At 64.2% G+C, this 21,418-nt stretch overlaps 1 protein-coding gene across 1 annotated transcript in view; it reads right to left on the bottom strand.

Annotated features, from left to right (window-relative positions):
- Positions 1-114: 114 nt before the first annotated feature.
- The window catches only part of AEBP1 (AE binding protein 1), a 30,148-nt gene continuing 8,844 nt past the window's right edge, over positions 115-21,418 (bottom strand). Inside the window, exons 4-30 of the mRNA XM_036085277.2 lie at positions 19,171-19,306; positions 17,881-17,967; positions 16,548-16,777; positions 15,283-15,521; positions 13,359-13,563; positions 11,960-12,838; positions 10,604-11,374; positions 8,679-9,008; positions 8,092-8,154; positions 7,907-7,978; positions 7,622-7,756; positions 7,465-7,542; positions 6,680-6,757; positions 6,470-6,550; positions 6,307-6,360; positions 5,058-5,167; positions 4,840-4,979; positions 4,512-4,596; positions 4,267-4,411; positions 3,272-3,357; positions 2,815-2,938; positions 2,393-2,589; positions 2,088-2,267; positions 1,522-1,873; positions 1,308-1,447; positions 1,106-1,205; positions 115-944 (exon numbers count right to left, since the gene is read on the bottom strand). Of these exons, the coding sequence (XP_035941170.2) occupies positions 313-944; positions 1,106-1,205; positions 1,308-1,447; positions 1,522-1,873; positions 2,088-2,267; positions 2,393-2,589; positions 2,815-2,938; positions 3,272-3,357; positions 4,267-4,411; positions 4,512-4,596; positions 4,840-4,979; positions 5,058-5,167; positions 6,307-6,360; positions 6,470-6,550; positions 6,680-6,757; positions 7,465-7,542; positions 7,622-7,756; positions 7,907-7,978; positions 8,092-8,154; positions 8,679-9,008; positions 10,604-10,856 (3,435 nt within the window). The 5' untranslated portion in view covers positions 10,857-11,374; positions 11,960-12,838; positions 13,359-13,563; ... (2 more) ...; positions 17,881-17,967; positions 19,171-19,306 and the 3' untranslated portion in view covers positions 115-312. The remainder of the gene's footprint in view (positions 945-1,105; positions 1,206-1,307; positions 1,448-1,521; positions 1,874-2,087; positions 2,268-2,392; positions 2,590-2,814; positions 2,939-3,271; positions 3,358-4,266; positions 4,412-4,511; positions 4,597-4,839; positions 4,980-5,057; positions 5,168-6,306; positions 6,361-6,469; positions 6,551-6,679; positions 6,758-7,464; positions 7,543-7,621; positions 7,757-7,906; positions 7,979-8,091; positions 8,155-8,678; positions 9,009-10,603; positions 11,375-11,959; positions 12,839-13,358; positions 13,564-15,282; positions 15,522-16,547; positions 16,778-17,880; positions 17,968-19,170; positions 19,307-21,418) is intronic.

Raw genomic sequence — 21,418 nt, 5'->3', positions numbered from 1 at the left:
AAAAGCCTGACCGGTGTGCTGGTATTGAGCTCCCAGGCAGAGCTGACGCTGGCCGGGGCCGCGCGCGGCATGCGCTCTCCCTCCTCCCCGTCCCCAAGGGCTCAGCCACACGTCTGCCGTGAGCTTGCTTTATTGGTGCGGCTGACGGGGCAGATGGCTGAGGAGTCCGTGCGCGCCGGGCCGTCGGCCGCGGGCAGGAGCTTCCTGCACAGCCGGGCTCCTCGGTGTCGGTCTGGGCGCCGCCCCTCCCGGCCGGGCTACCCCGAGGGCAGGCGGCTCCCGCTGCTGGTGGCCGCTGAGCTGGCTCGGGGCTCAGAAGTCGCCAAAGTTCACTGTGTAGGTCTCGGCTGTGGTGACAGGGAAATCTGGGGCCCTGACCACCACCACCTCCTCCTCCTGGTCCCCCTCCTGCTCCTCGTCCTCCTCGGGCCCCAGCTGTGTCCCAAACTCCGTCCCAAACTCCGTCACCACCTCCGTGTAGGTCTCCGTCTCCGTCTCCGACTCCTCCCAGCCCGCCGCGGTGGCCTCGGGCGCCAAGTGCCAGGGCCCCCGGCTGGCGCTGGGGGCGGGGGCCGGGGGGAGGGCGGGGGCGGCGGGCGGCGTGGCGGGGGTGCCGGGGCCCGGGGTGGCCGTGGCGTTGAGGCGCCGCAGCCGCATCTGCTCGCGCATGCGCAGCCGGTACTGCAGGCGACGCCGCTGCATGCGCCGCTGCTGGGGGGTCATGGGGCGCGAGGGGTCGATGTGCGGGATGGGCCGGTTCCCGTTCAGGGCCATGATCTCGCGGATGCGCTTCCAGTTGGAGCGGGCCAGGATGAAGTTGCACTGGGTGGCCCCGATGTCGTAATCCACGTTGCAGGTCTTGGCACTCGGGGTGTAGCCGTCGGCGTGGGCCGTCACGCGGTACTCACCCGGATTCAGGATGCGCCAGTAGTCACCCCCGCTCGCTGCAGAGGGAGGCCGGGTGCTGCCGCCCAAGACGCCCCCTCCCGGCCCCCAGCCCTCCCTCCGCCTCGGCTGGACCCTCTGGGGGTGCGTCTGGCCAAGACCTCGCACGGATCTGGCGCCCCACCTCGGGAAGGGGGGGCGGCCGGCGCACACAAGGTACCTGTCTTCACACCGTGGTTAATGCCGCTCACGGAGATGGTGGCATTGGCGATAGGGACGCCCTGCTCGTCCGTCACGACCCCCTTGATGCCACGGTGAACCTGCAGAGGGAGGCAAGGCCGGGTGTCCCCAGGCAGGCCCCACCGCGTGGCGCAGCTCCCGTGAGTCCCCCGGGGGCCCCAGCCCCGCGCCCCCGCCCCCACCTGCTCCATGAAAGTGAGCAGAGCCTCCTTGTTGTTCTCCCACTCTCGGGGCAGCTCGCTCTCGTGGGGGAACTTGTCGCAGCCCAGGTAGACGGAGAGCTCCAGGCAGTTGGTGTGCAGGTAACTGAAGTCGTTGATGGCTGTGCGGGGCAGACAGGGCCGCAGTCACCCGGGCCCCCAGACACGCCCCCCGGCCCCTCCCAGGCGGACTTACTCCCAGACCGGGGGTTCCACTTGGCCCCGTTGACGATGCCCACGCCGCTAGTGTAGTCCTGGGCTTGGCACCCGCCCCGGTACGGCTCCGTCATGGTGAGGTGGGCAGAGGCGAAGGAGATGGCCAGCCAGCGGAAGATGGCGTGGTCCGGGGTCTCCTGGGCCTCAGACACCTCGTCCTCGTCTTCTCCCCGGGCCGCCGCCATGGCCGCGGCCAGCAGCTGCTCCTGGGTGGGCGTTCGGGCCATGTCGTAGGGGTAGGACACGAGCCGCTCACCGCCGTTCAGGTTGGCCCCCAGCACGAAGGGGTTCTTCTCCATCCAGGCAATGATGGCCCGGACCTCCGTGGACACCTGGGGACGGCCACTGCGTGAGCTCTGAGCCACAGCCTCCACCATCGCCCTCCTTGTAGACCGCCCCCCCGGGTACTCATGCCCCCTCTGTGCCCCCAAGCCTCACCAGGCTCAGCGCCTAGCCTCAGTCACCCGCCCGCCCACCCCCAAGTCCGGACAGGACCCCAGGGTCCAGGCCGCTCCCCCAGGCCTGCTAGCCAGGCTGCCGCCTCACCGTGGCATCTGGGGAGAGATAGCGTTCAGGAATCGGCAGGTTATTGTTGGGGACCCGGTAGGGGACCCATTTCCTCTCCTCTGCTCCCCAGAGCACAGAGTTGAGATCTGGGAAGTCTTCGTAGATGTCAAAACCCTCCTCAGTCCACAGCCCCATCGCCCAGTTCCCAAACTCGGAGCCCTGGAGGAACCAGTGGGGTTGGCGTCAACCTGCCCCCCCACCCCTGGCCCGGCCCGGCCCCGCTCCCCCCCTCCCACCCGCCAGCCCAGCGTCCACCCTCCCACCCCTCCACTCCCCCCACCCACCATCTGCGCTGCCACCTCGTAGCCGTCGGGGTTCAGCGAGGGCACCAGGTGGATGCGCGTGTCCTGCACCAGGCTGCGCACGCGCGGGTTCCCGTCCCGGTACTCGCGACACAGGTACTGCATAAAAAGCAGTAGCAGCTCTCTGCCCAGCACCTCGTTGCCGTGGATCCCAGCCGTGTATCGGAACTCGGGTTCCCCTGCAAGGGCAGGAGCCTCAGCAACCACCCAGGCCCTGGAGGAAGGACCCACGCTGGCTCACACCCAGGGGAATGGGGGCCGCTGAGGCTTGTGGGGCCCAACAAGGCAGACTGGGACCCCCAGAGAGGCTCCTGAGACAGGCACAGGGACCAGCTGCAACGCCAGGGCCTTGCTCAAACCCATGCCAGGGAGGGCAGGCTTCCAGGGGGCTATGGGGCCCTCACCCAGCTCGTGATCCCCAGGGTTGTCCGAGATCTCCATGGCATAGATCTTGAGCCCGCGTGAGCTCTTTCCCAAGCTGTATGTGCGGGTGATGGTGGGGCACTCCTCGTTCACCACCTTCATCAGCTGGGCGCGGGAGAGGACACTGGATTACACAACCCGCCGCCCACGGAGGCAGCCCTGGATGCAGGGAGCGCCAGGCCTCTCCCAGGCCTCTCCCAGCACCCTGGTCTGCTCCATGGGGAAGGCGTCTGTGGTACGAGAGGCCCGGCAGGCGACCCCAGCCCCTCTCGGGTACCAGCACCAGAGAGAGAGGTTTCCCTTCCCTGAGGCGACGGCCAGCCAACCTCCCTCTCAGGCAGGCCGGGTCTGGGATGGGAGCCCTGAACACAAGCTTCCCCGTGAGCCCTGACCCCAGCCTCCGGACAGGCCTCCACGGCCCCGGGACAAGCGCCCTACCTGGCGCATGTCCTTGTAGCTGTGGTGCCGGAAGTCCAGGTTGTCAGTGGTCACCACCTCGTTCTGTGCGTAGTAACTGTGGACAGCTGCCGGAGGCGGGCGGGGCCCTGAGCTGTCCACCTGCCAGCCACGCCCCCACCCCGGCCAGCCCCTCCCCTTCCCGGCCAGCGCCCCCCCGCCAGGTCCTCCCCCCGCCCCCCGGCCAGCCCCGCCCCCCCGCCAGCCACCCCTCCGGCCAGCCCCCTCCCGCCAGCCCCTCCCCCCAGGCCAGCCCCTCCCCTTCCCGGCCAGCCCCCCCGCCCCCGAGGCCAGCCCCTCCCCCCAGCCAGCTCCCCCCTTCCCGGCCAGCCCCTCCCCTTCCCGGCCAGCCCCCCCCCCGCCAGCTCCTCCCCCCGGCCAGCCCCCCCCCGCCAGCCCCTCCCCCCGGCCAGCCCCTCCCCCAGCCAGCTCCCCCCTTCCGGGCCAGGCCCCCTCCCCGGCCAGCCACCCCTCTGGCCAGCCCCCCTCCCCTGCCAGGCCCCCTCCCCGGCCAGCCACCCCTCCGCCCCTCCGGCCAGCCCCTCCCCGGCCACCCCCTCCCCCCGGTCAGCCCCCCTCTCCGGCCAGCCCTCCCCCGGCCAGCTCCTCCCCACCCCGGCCAGCCCCCCCTTCCCGGGCAGCCCCCCTCCCCGGCCAGGCGCCCCCCCCGCCAGCTCCTCCCCCCCCCCGGCCAGCCCCCCCGCCAGCCCCTCCCCCCAGGCCAGCCCCTCCCCTTCCCGGCCAGCCCCTACCCCCGGCCAGCCCCTCCCCCAGCCAGCTCCCCCCTTCCCGGTCAGGCCCCCTCCCCGGCCAGCCACCCCTCCGGCCAGACACCCCTTCAGCCAGCCCCACCCCCGGCCAGCCCCTCCCCGTGGCCAGCCTCCCCCATCCCGGCCAGCCACCCCTCCCTCCAGCCACCCCACCCCCCCAGCCAGCCCCTGTCCCCCGCCGGCTGCCCAGCAGCCCCCTGCACTCACGAGACACGGGACACCCGAGCACCTCCAGGCGCATGCACAGGCTGCCATTCCAGGTGAGTGGGTAGACGCGGATGAAGCGGGCCACCACTGGCTCCGGGAGCTCGCTCAGCACGGGCGTGTCCTTGTCCACGTTCCCATGGAAGGTCTGGGGAGAGGCCGGCCTCAGAACAGCCCCCCACCCCTGCCTCAAGAGCCCACCCCCAGCCCCGACGCCGGGGCAGAGCCGCGAGCTCAGGGGCCCCCACCATTTCCTCGTAGCCGTTGGTGAACATCGTCCACGTCTGGCTGTCGTTGCTGAAGCCCACGAAGAAGGAGGTCACGAAGTCATCACTGGGGAGCAAATGGCGGTCAGGGCAAGGCTGCTCTCCCTGCCCAGGTCCCGGGCACTCAGGAGTTGGCAGGGGTGTGTGGGGCTCGTCCCCGGCAGCAGGAGCGGCTCCCACGCCTGCTACGTGCCATGGGTGGGTGATCTGCTCATCCACGAGGATTGGGGGTGGCACGTCCTCCATGGGACGCAGTCCTGTGCCCGGAGCCCTCCACCCCTCGCTAGGTGCCTGAGTCTGGCCGACGTACTGGATGCTGGAGTCACGGCCCTGGGTGATGATGCCTGTGAACTTGGTGGTCCTTCTGGTGTCTACCTCGATCCACTGTCTCTGAGCGTCATCCTCAGCGCACCATGCCCCGTCATAGTAGTCATCCTCGGTGGCCCCGGCCTGTTGGGGGCGTGCGGAGGATGAGCAGGAGCCAGAGCCCCCTGCCCAGTTGCAAGATGGGCACATCCCAACACCCACCTGCATGTTGAGCCTGCCTCGCTGTGCCCCCAGGCCATGCCGCAGCATGGACGAGGCCCGGATCTGGTTGTCCTCGATACGGTGGGACTCCATCCCGATGGGGGGACACTCTAGAGACACGGCACCCAAGGCTGGTGGCCCACTGGCTCTGGCATTCCCTCCATGAAATCCAGAACGAGGAGCCCAGAGCCCACTCGAGCCCACATCGGGGGCGTGAGTCAGAGCACCTGTGCCCCCAGCCTGTCTTCCCCTCCCTGGGACTTAGCTTCCTCATCTGGAGAATGGGCGGATGACGCCAGCTGCAAAGGGCCACGGGGCTCACGTGAAACTACAGGGCACAGCCGCCCCAGACTCAGCCCCTTACGGGCACCATCTGCACACCCGCCTTGTGCTGTGGGTTCTGTTCCCTGGGGTTAATCCCAGGGCAGAGACACCCCAGGACCTGTCCCTTCTGGGTCCCAAGAATTTAAGGGGGAGAAAGGGTTCTGGAGGCCTGGAGCATCATCAGGATTTCCAGGTTTGGGACCCACATGTGGCTCTAGATTATTTGCCTGGCACCCTTACCCTGCTGCCACTGCATGGACCCCAGCCCCCACATACACCCCAGCTCCCACAAATACCCCAGCCCCCATACACCACAGCCCCCCACCTCATCCCCCACCATACCCCATCCCCCCACATACCCCAGCCCCCCCACCCCAGCCCCCACATACCCCAGCCCCCCACACCCACTCCCCAGCCCCCTCAACCCCCAGCCTCCACACACCCCAGCCCCCCACATACCCCAACCCCCCCCACATACCCCATCCCCCCACATACACCAGCCCCCACACATACCCCAGCCCCCACATACCCCAGCCCCCCCACCCCAGCCCCCACATACCCCAGCCCCCCACACCCACTCCCCAGCCCCCTCAACCCCCAGCCTCCACACACCCCAGCCCCCCACATACCCCAACCCCCCCCACATACCCCATCCCCCCACATACACCAGCCCCCACACATACCCCAGCCCCCCACACATACCCCATCCCCCCACATACACCAGCCCCCACATACCCCATCCCCCCACATACCCCAACCCCCCACACATACCCCAGCTCCCCACACACCCCAGCCCCCACACGTACCCCAGCCCCACACACCCCAGCCCCCCACACCCACTCCCCAGTCCCCTCAAACCCCAGCCTCCACATAGACCAGCCCCCCACATACCCCAGCCCCCACAACCCCCAGGCCCCTTACTCACTGACTTTCTCTGTCGGAGCCCACTCCTCCTCCAGCTCCTCACCCTTCCGGGGCCCTGGAGGCAACAACAGGAGGAAGTGGTGCAGAGGGTCCTGGAGCCTCAGGAACGCACTTGCTCTCACACAGGGACCCCGGCCGTGTGGGTCCAGCCCCCAGACACACACCTTTGTGGTCCTTGGTCTTCTCCACAGTCCACTTGTCATCTGTCTCCTCCTCCTTGGGGCTGCCCTCCTTTTTGGGTTTCTCTGAACAGTGGAAAGTAGAAGAAGCCTGTCATCCTAGCCCTGGGCTTCAGGGGGCAGGGGGGTCAGGGGTCAGGCCTGCACTGGGGGTCAGGCCGGGGGGTGGGGTGGGAACAGCTTGGTTCCACTCACTCAGCTCCTCCTTCTCTTCATCTGTCTCCAGCTCAGTGTGGGGTTTCCTGGGTCTGGGAGGCCCGAAGTAATAGTCCACTGTGGGGAGGCAGAGCCCTGCTGAGGTGGCCCAGATGCTGCCCCCAGGGCCCCCTCTGTGAGCCAGAGCTCCTGGATCCACAGGAGCCTGGCCGGCAGGACTGGGCAGGAGGAAGTGCAGGAGGAGGACGTGGGGTCAGGGCAGGGCTTAAGAATCCAGGTAGGCAGGGATGAGGAGGGAGGGGCTCCTGGAGGGGAGGCCACCTAGGCACAGGCAGGATGAGCCCGGGCCCGGGAAGTCACCAGCCTGACCTGGGAGGCCGTGGCCTCGGGAAAGGTGGGCCATGGAGTCTGGGCAGGGAATGGGGCACACACAGGACACACCTTGAGTGACACCTGACGCCTGTGGCCGGGAGGGGGTGGTCTTGAGTGAGGGCTGAGCTGGGGCCAAGGGTCAGTGGGAAGGATTGGTGGGGACCTGGGGGCAGGGAAAGGGCAGGAACCTGCTCGGGCCCCCGTGGACACAGGCACAAGAGGGAGAGGACAGTGGCTGCCCAGAAGGAGCTGGGGTCCTGCGCGGGTGAAGGCAGATAGAACGGGAGCAGGGGACGGAGACTGCAGCCCACTAGCGTTCGGGAGGGAACAGCCCGAGGGAGGAGATCAGACCAGGGCTGCGAGCCCACGTGGGCACGGAGGGGTGCTGGCAAGGCAACTTCCCCCAAAGCAGCGGAAGCAGGGGTGTGGCGGGCCGGGCCCCGGGCGCTCACTGTCGTCATAGTGGGGGATCACGTAGCCATCTCCATAGTCGGGAGGCAGGGGGGGCGGCAGCGGCTTCGGAGGAGGCTCTGTGGAAGTGGGAGGCAGGGGTGGGCCCAGAGCCCCCGTGCCTGGCACCCCTCCCTCCCCCAGCGGTCCCCATCCTACCGATCCTCTCCTCGGGGGCCTCCAGCCCAGGCCCGGACGGCTCGGCCTTCTCCTCTGGGGGCTTCGGCCAGGGCCGCTCGGGCCTCCTCCTGCTGGGGGGTGGCCGGGGCTGCTTCTGACGTCGGATGTACTCAACTGAGGGGGATGGCGGGCTCTGAGCCAGTCCAAGGCCCCCCCTCAAGGGGAGAGGGGCTGGGAGGGCAGGGCCTCTGAGTGGGCCAACCATCAGTGGGCCCCGGGGCCAGGGGTCCGGGTCTAGACAAGGGCAGGGGGGGGCCTACTCACAATCCTCATAGTCCTCCCTCTCTATCTGGTCATTGTAGTCCAGGGTGGGTGGTTCGGTCTCCTCTTCTGGCTCTGGGGGAAATGCTCATGGCTGGCTTGTTGAAGACACTCACTGATGCCCCTACCCCGGCTCAGCCAGCCAAGGCAGCGGGTCCCCCAAGGCCGGGTGGATATCGCCCACTCACCAGACTGGCGCTCCGAATCAGTTTCTCCTCCTGGCCCCAGCGAAGGACTTGGGAGGGCCCCGCCTGCAACACAAAGCCCACAAGCCGGTGGATGGGAAGCCCGCCCTGACCGCTGGTTGTATCGGGAGCCCCCACAAGACCTAGGCCCTGCCGACAGCTCCCAAAGCCTGAGCTCACTCCCAGGAGGCCTGGACTGCTCTGGCCTTCAGCACCCTGCTGCTATCTCCTGGGGCCTGAGAGCTGGAGGGCTTTCTGGGGAGCCTAGGCCCCAGCAGGAGGGCAGCCCAAAGGCTCAGGGCCCAACAATACACAGGAGGAGGGATCCGGGTGGGGGCCAGGGGACAGAGCCAGGACACTGGAGAGCAAACCCTATCCACGAGGCTGCCAAGCACCCCCCTGCCCAGGCGAGGCAGCCGCCCCAAGGGAGCTCCAACCAAATGGCTACGTTCCCGACGAGGCTCCAGAGCCCACCCTGTCGGAGTGGCCCTCAGGATCTCTCTGTAGGAAGCAGAGGCCTAGGGACCCCCTCTCCCTCCCAGTAGCCTAGCAGGTCAGAGCCCCACAACCCCAGGAGAGCCCGCACACACCTCCCCCGCGAGGCAGCTCCTCGGGGCCGGGGCTGGGAGGCAGGGGCCGTGGCCACCACGGGGCTTCGGTGGGGGGCCTCTTCCCAGCCGAGGGCCTCTTGGTGGCCTTGGGTGGTTTCTCCTTGGGCTTCTTGGTGGCCTTGGGTGGTTTCTCCTTGGGCTTCTTGGTGGCTTTGGGTGGCTTCTCCTTGGGTTTCTTGGTGGTCTTAGGTGGCTTCTCCTTGGGTTTCTTGGGTGGCCTGAGGGACCCCTCCAGGGGCTGCTTGGTTGCCTTGGGACCTTTGTCCTTCTTCCCTTTCTTCCCTTTGTCTTTGGCCTTTTCCAGAGGTGCTGTCACAAATGCAGATTGAAGTCAAATCAATGGGGATGTCACTCTATATCTCACGCAGCCACCCCAAGGTGCCCACAACCCGGGAATAGTGGCTCCCACTGGTTCTTGCTGGCCCTGTGTTTCTTGGATTGGGAAACCGAGAGGTGAAGTCACTTGCTCTCTTGGAGGAGCTGGGATTGGAACCCAGGCTTTCTGTTGGCAGCTCTCTGCCGCCAACACCACAGCTTGGCCCAGGGAGCAGGCCCTCACCCTCCCACCCGCCAAAACTCAACAGAGGCCCCTCATCATCCTCTTCCCCACGTGTCCGCTCAGCTGATCAGGGAGCGTTATGCTGTGCAGGGCACCGAAGGGGCAGAGAGGTGACTGAGCCATCCAGGCCTGGGGGAGTGCCCGGTCTAAAGGGGAAGGAGGTCTCATCCCCGCCAACTGCCACCCAAAGTCAAGGGCCTGGGCCCGGGGCCTCCCTGAAGCTCCCTGCAGAGCAAGAAAAAGGTCACTCATGTCCGTTTCGGGAAGTAAGGGGTCTGGGGTGGGTTGGCAGCTCTAACCAAGAGGGGGTCCTGGGGCCACATGGGGGGTGGGGGGACAGACAGCCACCACAACTGCTCAGCCCTCTCAGAGTCTGAGGGAGGAAGCGGGAGCAGGGCACGGGGCAGTCTGTGGGAGTCCTCCAGGCCCCTGAGCAAGTGCGAGGGAGAATGTGATGGCGGTGGTGGCCGGAGGCCTAAACACAGAAAAATTTACAGAATGCACGCAGCCAGGAGAAACAGGGCTGCCACAAAGGCATCCAGGAGGCCAGGACAGTAAGCCTGGAATGGGGAGTAGAGGTTGGTGGGGGGAGGCCATGTTGGGTCCTAGGATCCGCCTCCCAAGGGGTGGGGAAGGAGCCAGGAAAGATCTAGAAGAGGACACAGGGGAGGGGCTGCTGACCTCAGGAATGATGGATGGTGCTTTGGAGTCTCCTGGGAGAGAGAGCTCAACAGGACCCTTGCCCCCCTCCAGAAAGTCACCATAAACAGCTGAGGTTTATTGACAACATTATGTAAGAAGCCCTGGGCCCCGAGCCCTGTGATGCACCACCACAGTGAATCCACGGCCACGGAAAGGGCACTGCTCACTGCTCCCGGCGGCAGCCCCCTCACCTGCCTCTGTGCTCTTGGAACCAGAGGCCAGGCACGAGGGTGCTGGGGAGCCCTCCCAAGGAAGGGCTGAGGCTGGGACTCTGGGGGTGGCGTGGGCACAGCCACGGTGTGCCACACACAGGCCCCGTGAGGACATGAGGGCAGCTCACAGGACAGACCTGGGGAGAGGCAGCCAAGTCCCCAGGTGGCTCAAGGCTCGTCCTTCTGGGGGGCGGGGGGTGAGGGACCGGGAGGGCCCAAACCGCGGATGTGCCTCGGTGCGCAGAGGGCCGCCAGCCCGCACCGACCTCTGCGTGGCGCAGGGTCCTGCCAGACATCTGGGCTCTCCTGTGCCTCACAGAGCAGACTGGACAGCAGCCAAACCCTGCCATTGTCACCTGAGAGGTGGGGCGCCCCGAGGGCCCCCATCGCACGGCGGGCCACCCCCCCAGGCACGCCCCTGGGGATCTTACCCTCTTTGGCCACCCCCGGGCGCGCCCCCGGCTTGCCCCCCGTCTGGGCTTTGCGGGCGCGCAGGGTGGGCTCGGGGGCCGGCGGCGCCTCCAGGTCGTCCTCCCGGGTCTCAGGCTCCAGCTCCGACAGGAAGCCCTCGAGGAACTCCTCGATCTCGTCGTCGGTCAGCACCGTCTGCGGGCGCCCCCCGGGGCACAGCGCCAGGAGCACCAGGAGGCAGCCGAGCAGGGGCGCCCCGCGCACGGCCGCCATGGCCGGGGCTCGCGCGGGGGGCAGGGGCGCGGGGGGGCCCCCGGGGTGGCGAGGGGCGGGGACTCTGGGGAGGGGCGGCAGAGGGGTCCCGCGTGGGCGGGGGCGCCGGGGTCGGCGGAGGGCTCCGGGTGGGAGCGGGCGGGAGGATCCGGGGTGGGGCGAGAGGGCTCCGGGCGGGGCAAGGGCTCAGGGGAGAGTGGGGGCTCAGGGGTGGCCGGGGGGCCTCTGCGGCGCTGGTGGCGGCTGGGAGCTCCGGCCCCGCGTGGCACGCTCCCGCGCGCACCGCCTCTCCCAAGCTCCGGTGGAGGCCGGGGCGGGGGCGCCAGGGCTTCCGGAGCCGGCTGCCCCCACCCCTGGGGAAGGAGGAGGAGGAGGAGGAGCCGGGCGTGGACGGAGGGGCTGCGGGGGCGGGGGGGGGGCGGCGATCTGTCCCGGCGCCGCGCGCTTGGCACTTTCCGAAGCGGTAACTGGGGCCGGCCGGCGTCCACGGCCTGAGGCCTGCGCCTAGGACGGAGGACCTGCGTGGGGGGGAGGGGGGTCTTGAGGGCGCAGGTCCGAGGGGTCCAATGCCGCCCCCCCCCCACAATGGGTCTGCAGCAGCGCGCTCGAGTCGGCTGGGACCGGGAGGCGAGATGCCACCCAGCCCAATGGAGGGGGTTGCGAGCCCTGACGGCAGAGCCCAGCTGCGGCCTCTGGCCTCCGAGACCCTCCCCATCTCAGGGCTCCCGCCAGGCGGTGAACGCCCCTGGCCAACCCATCCTTGCCTCTCTCTGGAGGCTTGGGCTGGCGACTCTGTGAACTGTCACTAGCTTTCCTGCAGACGTCCAACTGATTCCCCGGTCCGTGGGCCCTGTGCTGGCTCCCGGTGAGGGACAGCTCTTCGGGAACTCACTCTCTAGTGGCAGGCAGGGGTAAACCTGCCCTCAGGGCAGGCCAGCTGCTCTGTTGGCGCTGGGAATCCCTATGTAACGCCCCCCTCCCCCAGGTCCGGGCAGACAAGGGCAAGTTCGGAAGGGGGCAGAGACGGAGCAGGGAGGGAGGAGATTCCTTTCCCATGGTATTAAATCTGTGTATAATTCACAGGAACGGGACTCAGCACTCACACAGTGATTTCCGTACAAGTTGAAGGGTTTCTTGCCTGCCCCTACACCTGGATCGGCGAAGCCCACTTCTCTGGCCTCTCCGGCAGATGGTACAGCCTCAGGTCAAGCCAGGTCTGCTCAAGGGAAGATTTAGGGGCAGTGCTTGTGAGCCCAGCTCCACGTGGAAGATATGGGGCCACAAAGGCAAAGTAGACCAGACACTGCCCCGAGGACCCAGCTGGGGAGAGACTGTGTGTGCCTTTAACCCAACTGAGCTGTGTGCTGGGATGTGCCCTGGGGACAGTCACTGGACACTGAGGCAGGAGGTGCTATTATCTGGGGCTCGTCCCCTCCCCTAGAGTTTCTTCTGTCTCCTGCAGTGGACACTGTCTCACCTCTGCAGACGCACGGCTTTCCCACCAGCTTAGATCCCAACACGGACAGCCACTCCTCTCGTCCCTCTTACCAGAACCTGGTTTTTTAAAGACTGTTTACAGTAGCTCCAGCCACTGCATGCCCCTGGGGGCACATATATCGGGTAGTCAGAGGATCTCAGGATCAATGAGTAATATCTGTACGGGTGCCAGCATAGATCAGAGAATCCAGAATAGATTAGTAATGTCTGCCACGGGTGCTGGCACGGAGAGCTAGGATACGTGTGTTTCCATAGGCTCCTTGAAGGGTAAATGTCAGCTGGTCCCAAATGGGCCTCGCACCTGAGGCTGGAGCTCCCAGAGCAGAAGGAATGAGGAAGCGAGAAAGAGCACAGCTGGATTCCATGGGTCAAGTTTAGCAGCAGTCAGCCCTGAGCCAAGGTTGTCTGTGAGGGTTTGGCCCCGTGAAGTAGCTGGGAAAACCCAGGAGCCCCTGGGAAGGTCCACAGGCAGTTTGGACCTTGGACTAAAGGGAAAGAGAAGGAGCAGGTCAGGAAGCCCCTGGGCCTCTTCACGAAGCCACGGCCAGCCCGAGGGACACTGTGGGGGCTGCTGGCTCAGCCCCCGGACCGGGAACAGGACCCAGGGAGGCTCTGTACCCCTTCTGTTCAAGGCCCTTCCTTCGTTTCTCACCGGCTCACCCTTGTCCATGCTTAAAAAGGCAGTGGGACTGTGTTGGGAGCTGGTCCTGAGGGTCCCACCCCAGCTCTGGCCTCCTGGCCATCTGAGGGCAGCAAGTGACCCCCCTGCTCCCCAGCCTCAGGTGCAGATAGAGCACGTGCTGTGCCCGGCACGATGTCAGCAGTGAGAACATGCCAGCGCCCAGCCCTTGCCGTCTCCCCCCCAGAGACCACGGCTGCCCACCTGAGCTCTCAGAGCACCACCCACCCCCTGCCCCCAGCCAGGCCTCCTGGTCCCTGCACTGTACTCGCCCTGTCATGTGTCCCCAGGCTGGTCCTGGCCATAGAGATGAAGCAAGCTCTTACCCATAAATGTCCTCTGTGAGCCTCTGAATCATCATTCTTGAAACTCGGTCTGGGAATTTGCTCTGTGGCCCCCAGTTGAGTGTGTCAAGCAGGGAGGCTCAAGGCTGGGGCGGGGGTGCGGGGGCTGCTGTGGAACGTCACTTCCCTGGGAACGCTCCTGAGTTCAGCTGGCTCACACATGGATCAGATTTGGGCCCAACATCCTCTGCCAGGGAAAATAGAAACCGTAAAAAAAAATTAGAAAGGAATAGAAAGAAACTTTTCCTTAGCCACAGTGAGTCACCAACGGGAACATGAGCAAAAGCCTCGTAGGGAGCTGGGCAGGGGGTGGGGGCGGGGAGTTGGGGGCTCTCTGCCCCCAAGTGTCCGAGCAGGTGGAGAGCAGGGTGACTGCTGTCCAGGCCGGGCCAGGACCCCCTGCTCCGTGGCTGGGGCTGGGACCCCACTTCACTTTCAGACGTGCACCCTGGAGAGCCCTAGAGCTGGGCCCAGGTTCTGCCTGGGGGCAGGGAGGCAGCCACAGGGCCTGTTAGGGGATCCCTGTCTGCTGAGGAGCACGGCAACTAACCAGACTCCCCAAGGGCAGCCCAAGGCAGGTCCAGGGGAGTGGGAGGCTCGCGGCCTCCTGTGGCTGCCATTCACCCTTTCAGGGCCCAGTGCCTCCTGCTGGGCGGGAGGGGGGCGTCGGTGTGCATGTCCAAGGGCTCTTGGGAGCTAGTGGGGGTCTGCTGGACCCCCTGGCCTCTGCACCCCCACCTCCAACTTCCTGAGAGAAGCCAGGGCCTTCCCCTCGCTCCCCGGAAGGGTCTGCCCAACGGGCCACAGCAGGACTGGGCTTGCCAGGGAGAGGGAGACTGATCTCTCAGCCTGGTAGGCCCACTCTAGGTGCCTCCAGAGAGAGGAAAGAGAGTTCCCAGGAGAACCTGTGGGCCGATGGTCAGTCCTCGGGAGAGAGAGCTGGAGGGGCTCTCCCCACCCACGGTCAGGAGCGGGGACCCTCAGAGGTTAGCAGCAGCCCCATCCTGGAGGAATGGGCCAGTGCAGAGGCCCTGCAGGCCGCCGTGGAGGGCCAGGGGACATGTAGGCAAAGCTCCCAGGTGGGGGGCACCAAGGCCACGTTGCCCATTTCAGTAATGCCCCCTGCCCCCAGCAGGGGGCAGTGGGGGAGCCAGGAGCTCCCACATCGGAAGGGGCGAGGAGGTGGAGAAGAATGGGAAGGAATGGAACCCACCCTCTTTCCAGTCCCTGGGGCCCGTCCCACAGGGACGGGGAGGGAAGATGCTGCGTGTAGGGCAAGCAACGGAGGCTTTGTTTCAGCTCGGGCTGGCCTTCAGAGGAGGCAGCTCTACTCCTCGCGGTGAGGAGACCCCAGGATGGGCCTGGGGCAGGAGGGAGAGGAGATTTACCCCCTCCTCCCACCATCCCAGAAGTCAGTCTTAGAACTGTGACCTCGAATAATTCCGTCGACTTAGTCTGTAAGAGGAGGGTGGCTCAGGACCCCCGGGGCCCCTGCCCCAAGGGAAACAGCCTGAGGAGCAGGGTTAGTATCTGCAGCCTGGCTTGGGCCTTGGGAAGTGTGAGGGTCACTCCCCCACCCCCCCACCTTGGCCCTGTTCCCTCCACCCACCAGACCTCAGGGTTCCTGCTTTCCAAATGTGGTCACCGGAAGCACTAGAGAATGCTGGTGGGGGGCCATGGGGTGGGGGTTGGGAGGCCTGGGGGGCAGGGAGGAGGCCCTCTACTGGCCCTTCTGGGGAAGAGCTGAGCTCTGGGCCAAAAGATGTCCCCAGGCCCTTCAGGCAGCCACCCCAGCAGGAGACCGCATCCCCCCATGTGGCTGCGGCTGCAACGTCCACAGCCTCATTGCCCTCCGCCTCCTGGTCTCCAGCCCACAGCGCCCCCACCCTGGTGCCCGGCCCCGCACCTTTGGGCCCCCAGGCAATTTGTGCATGCCTCTGTGGCCGTGGCTCCCGGACTGGCTCACTGGCTCCCGGAGCTGTCAACAAGCTGCCAGCCTAAGCATGGCCCGGAGAGCCGGCAGGCCTGGAGGCAGCCTTCCTCTGGAGACCGTCAGGCTGGAGGGCACCGGAAGTCAGTGACTGGACCGTCCACGGACAGAGGGCAAGGGGAGGGCAACGACCCGCGGGGAGACAGAGTCCTGGCCTGTGGGAGAAAAGGCAGGGGGGGTCTCAGTGGGGGAGACTCGACCCGCCCCAGGCCGGGACTCCCCCCGGTCAGGCCCCAAGTCTCTGGACCTGGGCGTGGATGGCAGACGGGGAAGTGATTCATACTTGTCCAGCAGGCCACCATCTCTCTCCATTCTTAAGCGAGAAAGCAGCCGCTCCGGGAGAAGTGATGTGTTCAGGTCACAGCGTGTCACTGACGGGGAAGGGCCAGGCGGGGACTCCGGAGCCAGACTGAATGTTCTTTCCATCTGGGCTCCACAGCCTCCGGCCCCGGGCCAGGGGGCCGCGGTGGCACTAGCCCCTCCTGCTGAGGCCCGAGTGTCACCACGGGACACCCTGCTCTCGGCCTGGGCAGAGGGGGGACATTGACCCACCAACAGCACCACATACCCACGGTCTGGCTGGGGTAGCCACCGGGCACAGGAACAGGGACAGGCAGGAATGGCAGAGCCTGGGAGGCCCCGAGGACACCCTCCTAGGCTCCTGGGGCCTCAGGGGAGGCAGCTCACATACCAAGGCTGGGCCGTGAGGGGAGCGAAGCCTCAGTACTGAGATGGCCCAGTGGGGCCTTCGGAAGGGCCTTCCTCCACGGCCTGGCCAGCCAGCCCACGTGTGGGGATGCTCTCACTGGAAGGCCTGGAAAGCCCGGGCTCTGGACGGCAGGCCTGGGATCATGTCCCAGCTCCTCTCCGTCTCCTGGAGTCCTGGGTCTGTCTCCAGGGAGCAAGGGAGAGAAGACCCTGGGCCCATCCCACCCTTCTGCTCCTCCCTCTTGGGATCGGCCCCTAGAAATGCCCCCTTGCCCGCAGTCTGGATGTTAACAGGGGGGTCAGGCTGCTCGGGGGCCTCGGGTCTCCCAGACGGTGTCTAGTCGTCCACACAACTGGCAGAACAATTTCCTTGGGTTTCTGACATGTGATTTTCCACAGTCCGGTGTCCCCGCCCAGCTCACCAGGCCTGCTCTGCTGAGCGAGCAGAGTTCCACCGGATTCCTTCCACTCACCGCAGGGCCCAGCCCCTCGGGGAGACGGGGGTCACCGCAGCCACAGGGGCGCTGCCGGCTGGCGGGGGGCAGGCTTCCAGGTCCCTGGGAGAGTCTGTGTCGGTGGACGGACAACGGCCAGCCAGTGCCGCGTCCCAGGGGGAGGGTTCCAGACAGCGTCTGCTGGGAAACAATGCGGATCCTGGTGCCCATCCTCGCCCAGATGAGCTCCCAATGGGTTGAAGATACAGCTATGAAAAGAGAAGCCATCCCAGTCTTCAAGGGAAACGGGTCTGGGTTTGGGTTCCTCTTGGGAGAAGGTTCTCAGCAGGAACTGCAGAAGTATCGAGAACTGTGGCTGGATAAAAGTTTTAGCTTTCTTTTCAAAACATACTGAAGTTTAAACGAAAGGGCAAATGAAACGCTGGGGAAGGACCTACACCCCCAAACAGAGAGAGCATTTTAGGGGTGCACCGTGACCCCAGAGCGGCTCTCTGAGCCTCTGTTTCTCCCCTCCAACAAGGGGTCCCAAGGGCACAAGGACTGCCTCCGAAAAATCTAGAAAGGTGTGCCTAAAAAACAGTGTCTCTGATAAAAGGAAGCTGTTCGATAAAATCCTATACATTTTTTTTTAAGATTTTATTTATTCATTCATGAGAGACAGAGAGAGGGAGAGGCAGAGGCAGAGGGAGAAGCAGGCTCCCCGTGGAGCAGGGAGCCCGATGCGGGACTCGATCCCAGGACCCCGGGATCATGACCTGAGCCGAAGGCAGACGCTTAACCGACTGAGCCACCCAGGCGTCCCAAATTCTTTACATTTTTAAACCAATCTTTGTTTCCGTTTTTTAAAGCGAGTGATGACACAGAATCCGGCAAGTCACAAAAGTACAAGCCTAAGTGGCCAGTAAATACTTACAAACTGTTGACCTCATTAAAACTCAGGAAAATGCCAATTAAAATACGCTCGGTCCTACTTTTCCTGTGTAAGATGCTCCAGGATTGAACGTCCCCTGGCCCAGGCGGGGCTGGGAGCGACTGACCACCGTCACTCAGGTCACTTGGCTGCAAAGAACAGGACCTCGCTGTGCTTGCTCACTGTGTGTGTCCGACTGGGCTGGGGACGCCCCGGTGCTGCTAAACCGTTACTTGTGGGTGTGTCCGTGCGGCGTTTCCAGAACAGGTTTGCTGAGCCGCACCCGTGTGCTGGGAAGAGCTGACAGTCCTCCCCAGCGAGCCAAACTTGCATGAGAGAGAGATCAATCTCTGTCTCCCTTCCCCCCTTCCCCACTCTCTACATCTCGGTATCTGCATGTATATTATATACATACACGTCTGTTTATAGTGATACACGTACATACACCCCGTGGGTTCCGTTTCTCTGGAGAACCCTGGTCCTCCTCCTCCACAGCAGCCGAGCCTGGACGGGCCATCCCACGGACGCCTGGTGGGACAGGGCCTCTGCTCTCCTCTGCAGCCCAGCCTTCCCTGTCCCCCCCAGGCCCCGCCACACCCCGGAACTTCAGCTCACTACGTGTCCCAGGGAAGGCTGGGACCGGGTGACTGGACGCCAGCCTACCCCTCGTTCCCGTCCGCCTCAGCCAGAGGGCTGGCTGCATGCACACCACACGGGCTGCACCGGGCCACCTCCCCGGGGGCCACGAGAGGACCTGAGGGCTGAGCAGGCCCCAGCTCGTCTTCTCAGGAAACTGGATGCCAGCCTTACAAAGAGCATGTGCCCCGGCACCCCCACCTATGACACTCTCCCGCCCTGAGGTGGGCTGTGGCCACATGGAGGTGCCCTGTGGCCCTGGGGGTGACAAGCCTGCTTGCACAGCCCATCCACAGGGAATTTGGGGAGCAAGATACTGCGTTAGTCACTGAGAAATCCCCCCCGGGCCCACCCAGACTAATACGTGTCCTGTCTTGGGGACACATTTGCTGTTCCTTCTGCTGACATCACTACTTTCTGTCTCTCACTGAGGCTCCCCACACTGCCCTGCGTAGAACTTCAGCCCTCCCCCGTGTGCCCCGAAACAGCCCACCCCACGCCCCCAGTTGATAGCTGACATATTGACCCATGGGGCCATCCTGAGGGCATTAAGTGGCCTGCCTGTGCTGATGCCCTTCGCCCTCACCCTGTGACTTTGTAGGCCCCTCCCCCCTTGACTATAGGCTTGGCCACGTGGCTGCTCTGGCCAGTGGGACAGGAACAGACCTGGCTCAAGGAGAGGCTTGAAGAAGCGCTCGCAGCATCCTGCTCCCTGTCCCCCCAACCTTCCAGAACTGTGAGGGCAAACCTGGGCTGGCCCGCTGGAGAAGAGACCACAGGGGCAGGCTGAGGCCCTGGGGGGACCGGCATCCTGCCAGGGGGACCATGAGGGCAACCAGGGAGGCCAGCCAAGCCGGGCTCAGACAGGCAGAACAGCCTGGAGAGTTGGCAGGCATGTGAGCTAATAAATGTGATTGCTTCCATCTGCTGAGCTAGGTGGTTGGTCACTCAGCAGGGTCTGACACTTACTCGTGCATTTACTACCTTTCTCCACCGCCGTGATGTTTACTACTGCATCCTGCCTGTTTAGAGGACAGCCCGGCACACAAGGCCCTGAGTAAACATCTGTTAAGTGTCTGAACACGGGACAGGTACCTTCATAGGGTCCTGTGAGCCGGAGAGCAGCGTCAGCTGGAACCGTGTGACGACAGGAGTGTGGTCAGTGCTGGAGCTCACGAGCAGCGTGGCGGACCTCGAGCACCCAGGCCTCTAGACAATTGATGCAGGTCGCCTGTGAGTTTCACAATAAAGATTAGCCAGGAGTCCCCTTCCTCTTCTGGAAGTTAATACCTTTGCCTTGTAACAAACCCTGACGAAGGCTAATAAGTAACACCCACATGAAAATGCTTATAGCTTAGACCTACATCATTGAGAGGACAGTGCATCAGGCCCTGCTGTCCCTGCAAGACTTAAAGACTACATCATCTCTGGAAAAGACACAGAATCTTCAAAATCTAAAATCTACCCAAAAGATACAATTTAAGAGCTCCATAACATAGCAAGAAAAACTGTAATTAAAAATAAAATTCAGTCTAATACTTAAGTTTGAATAGTTTCAGATAGCACAGACGGTCCTGTTGTCCCAATTGATTGACAACTCGTAACCTGCCACTTCTGCTTGCCCGAAATGGCTTTTCAGTTAAGACAGGGTCAGCTGTGAGTGATGGAAAGCCCAGTGTAACAATGGTTTACATAAGGTAGAAATTTAGTCCTTCACATAAACAATAGTCAGAGGCAAGCAGTCCGGAGCTGGCCTGGCAGCCTAACAACTACCATCTTGTTGCTCCCTGCATCCTCAACTTATGGCTTCCGTTTCTTGGTGCAAAATAGCTGCTTCAGCTCCAGCCATCACACCAGCATCCCAGCCAGCAGAAAGGAGGAAAGGAATAGCAGAGCACAATTTCTTCCTTTAAGAACACTTTCTAGAAGTTCACACACAGCTCCAAGTTGATTCCAGTGGCCTTGGCCAGAGCTCAGTCACCAGTCATCCCCAGCTAAGGGAAGCTGAGAAGTGCAGCCTTTTTCCGGTGGCCCCGTGCCGGCTAAATCTCAGGAGTTCTGTTACTGAACAAGGAGTCGATAATAGATACTGAGGAATAATTAGTCTGTGGCAGACAATATTCTCTCCTGAGTCTGGCGAGATTACTAAACTCTTAGGAAGGTATAAAAAATACCCAGTATGCGGTGGAGGAGGGTGTCAAAGCTGCAATCCCAGGAAAGTGTAGGAATAAGCAAGGAACCACGGCATTAAGAATGTTATGATCCGTGTGTGGGGTAGGTATTCACCTTCCCGCGTGTTCATCTGCAGACCTGAGTCAGAAGCCCACCCGACAGAAACAAGAAGCAGCAACCAGCTCCAATGGAGAAGGGGGGCCCCCGGCAGGCGTGCAGCCCAGCTCCAGAGCTCCTGCCACCAGAGGGGGTTCCGGAACGCCCCCAGGGCTGCTCGGAGTGCCCGGGGTCCTCAGGACTAAAACCTGCAGTGGCTCTCTCTCTCTTTCTCTCCCCTCCTCCTAACAGCTGAGCTTCTCGAAGCCGTGGTCCACGCTCCTCTCTCTGCTTCCTCAGTTTCAGGCAGCTGGGCCTGCCCCTGGCACTCTAACCCGCCCCCTGGACTGCCGAGGGCCACCACGGCTCCTTTCATGACCTCCTCCTCCTGGACAGGATTAGGGTCACTCAGACTTCTGGGCTGGCTGCCCCCCCCTCCCCTGCTTCTGGGGTGGGGGCCTCTGCAACACATGTCCCCTCCCAGTCCACACCATGTCGGCGCTCTTTACCCGCTATAGGCCCAGACCCTCCCCCTCCTAAATCACCCGCTCATAGTCCTGTGTACAAACACTGTCCCCAAAGAAGGGGAGTCAGACTCAGCGTCTAGAACCCCAAAGACTTGGAAGTCTGGGGGGACCATCACCCCATGTGTGTCCAAGGCCAGCCCTCAGGGACTCCTGTGGGATTGTGTAAGCCAAGCCAGGCCAGCCCCAGGCTGCACGGGCTCACCATGGGCACAGGGGCATCTCCTGGTAAGAAGTGCTTGCCAAGGGCGGCCCAAGTCAGGTTGTATGCATTTTGTGCCAGGATGACTTGCTCAGTCAAAAAGCATTCATAGACTGGCTCTATGGGCGGGCACGGTCACCCTGAGCCCACGCAGGAGGGACCCCCACCGCCGGGAGCCTTCCCTCCAGCAGAGGAGACAGCAGGCTGAGGGACGAGCAGGAGGACCAGCCAGGGCTTTGTTGCCAGCACAGGGCTCCTGGAGGGAGGAGTGAGTGGGCTGGGCCAGGCCAGTCCCTGCAGGGAAGGGATGGTGTCCTGGAGAGGGGCATGCACGTGCCAAGGTCCAGAA

The sequence above is a fragment of the Halichoerus grypus genome, chromosome 12 (genome assembly GCF_964656455.1).
Source record: "Halichoerus grypus chromosome 12, mHalGry1.hap1.1, whole genome shotgun sequence".
In the NCBI taxonomy this organism is placed as follows: Eukaryota; Metazoa; Chordata; class Mammalia; order Carnivora; family Phocidae; genus Halichoerus; species Halichoerus grypus.
Note: the sequence above shows the minus strand (reverse complement) of the source record. Positions and strands in the feature narration are given on the sequence as shown.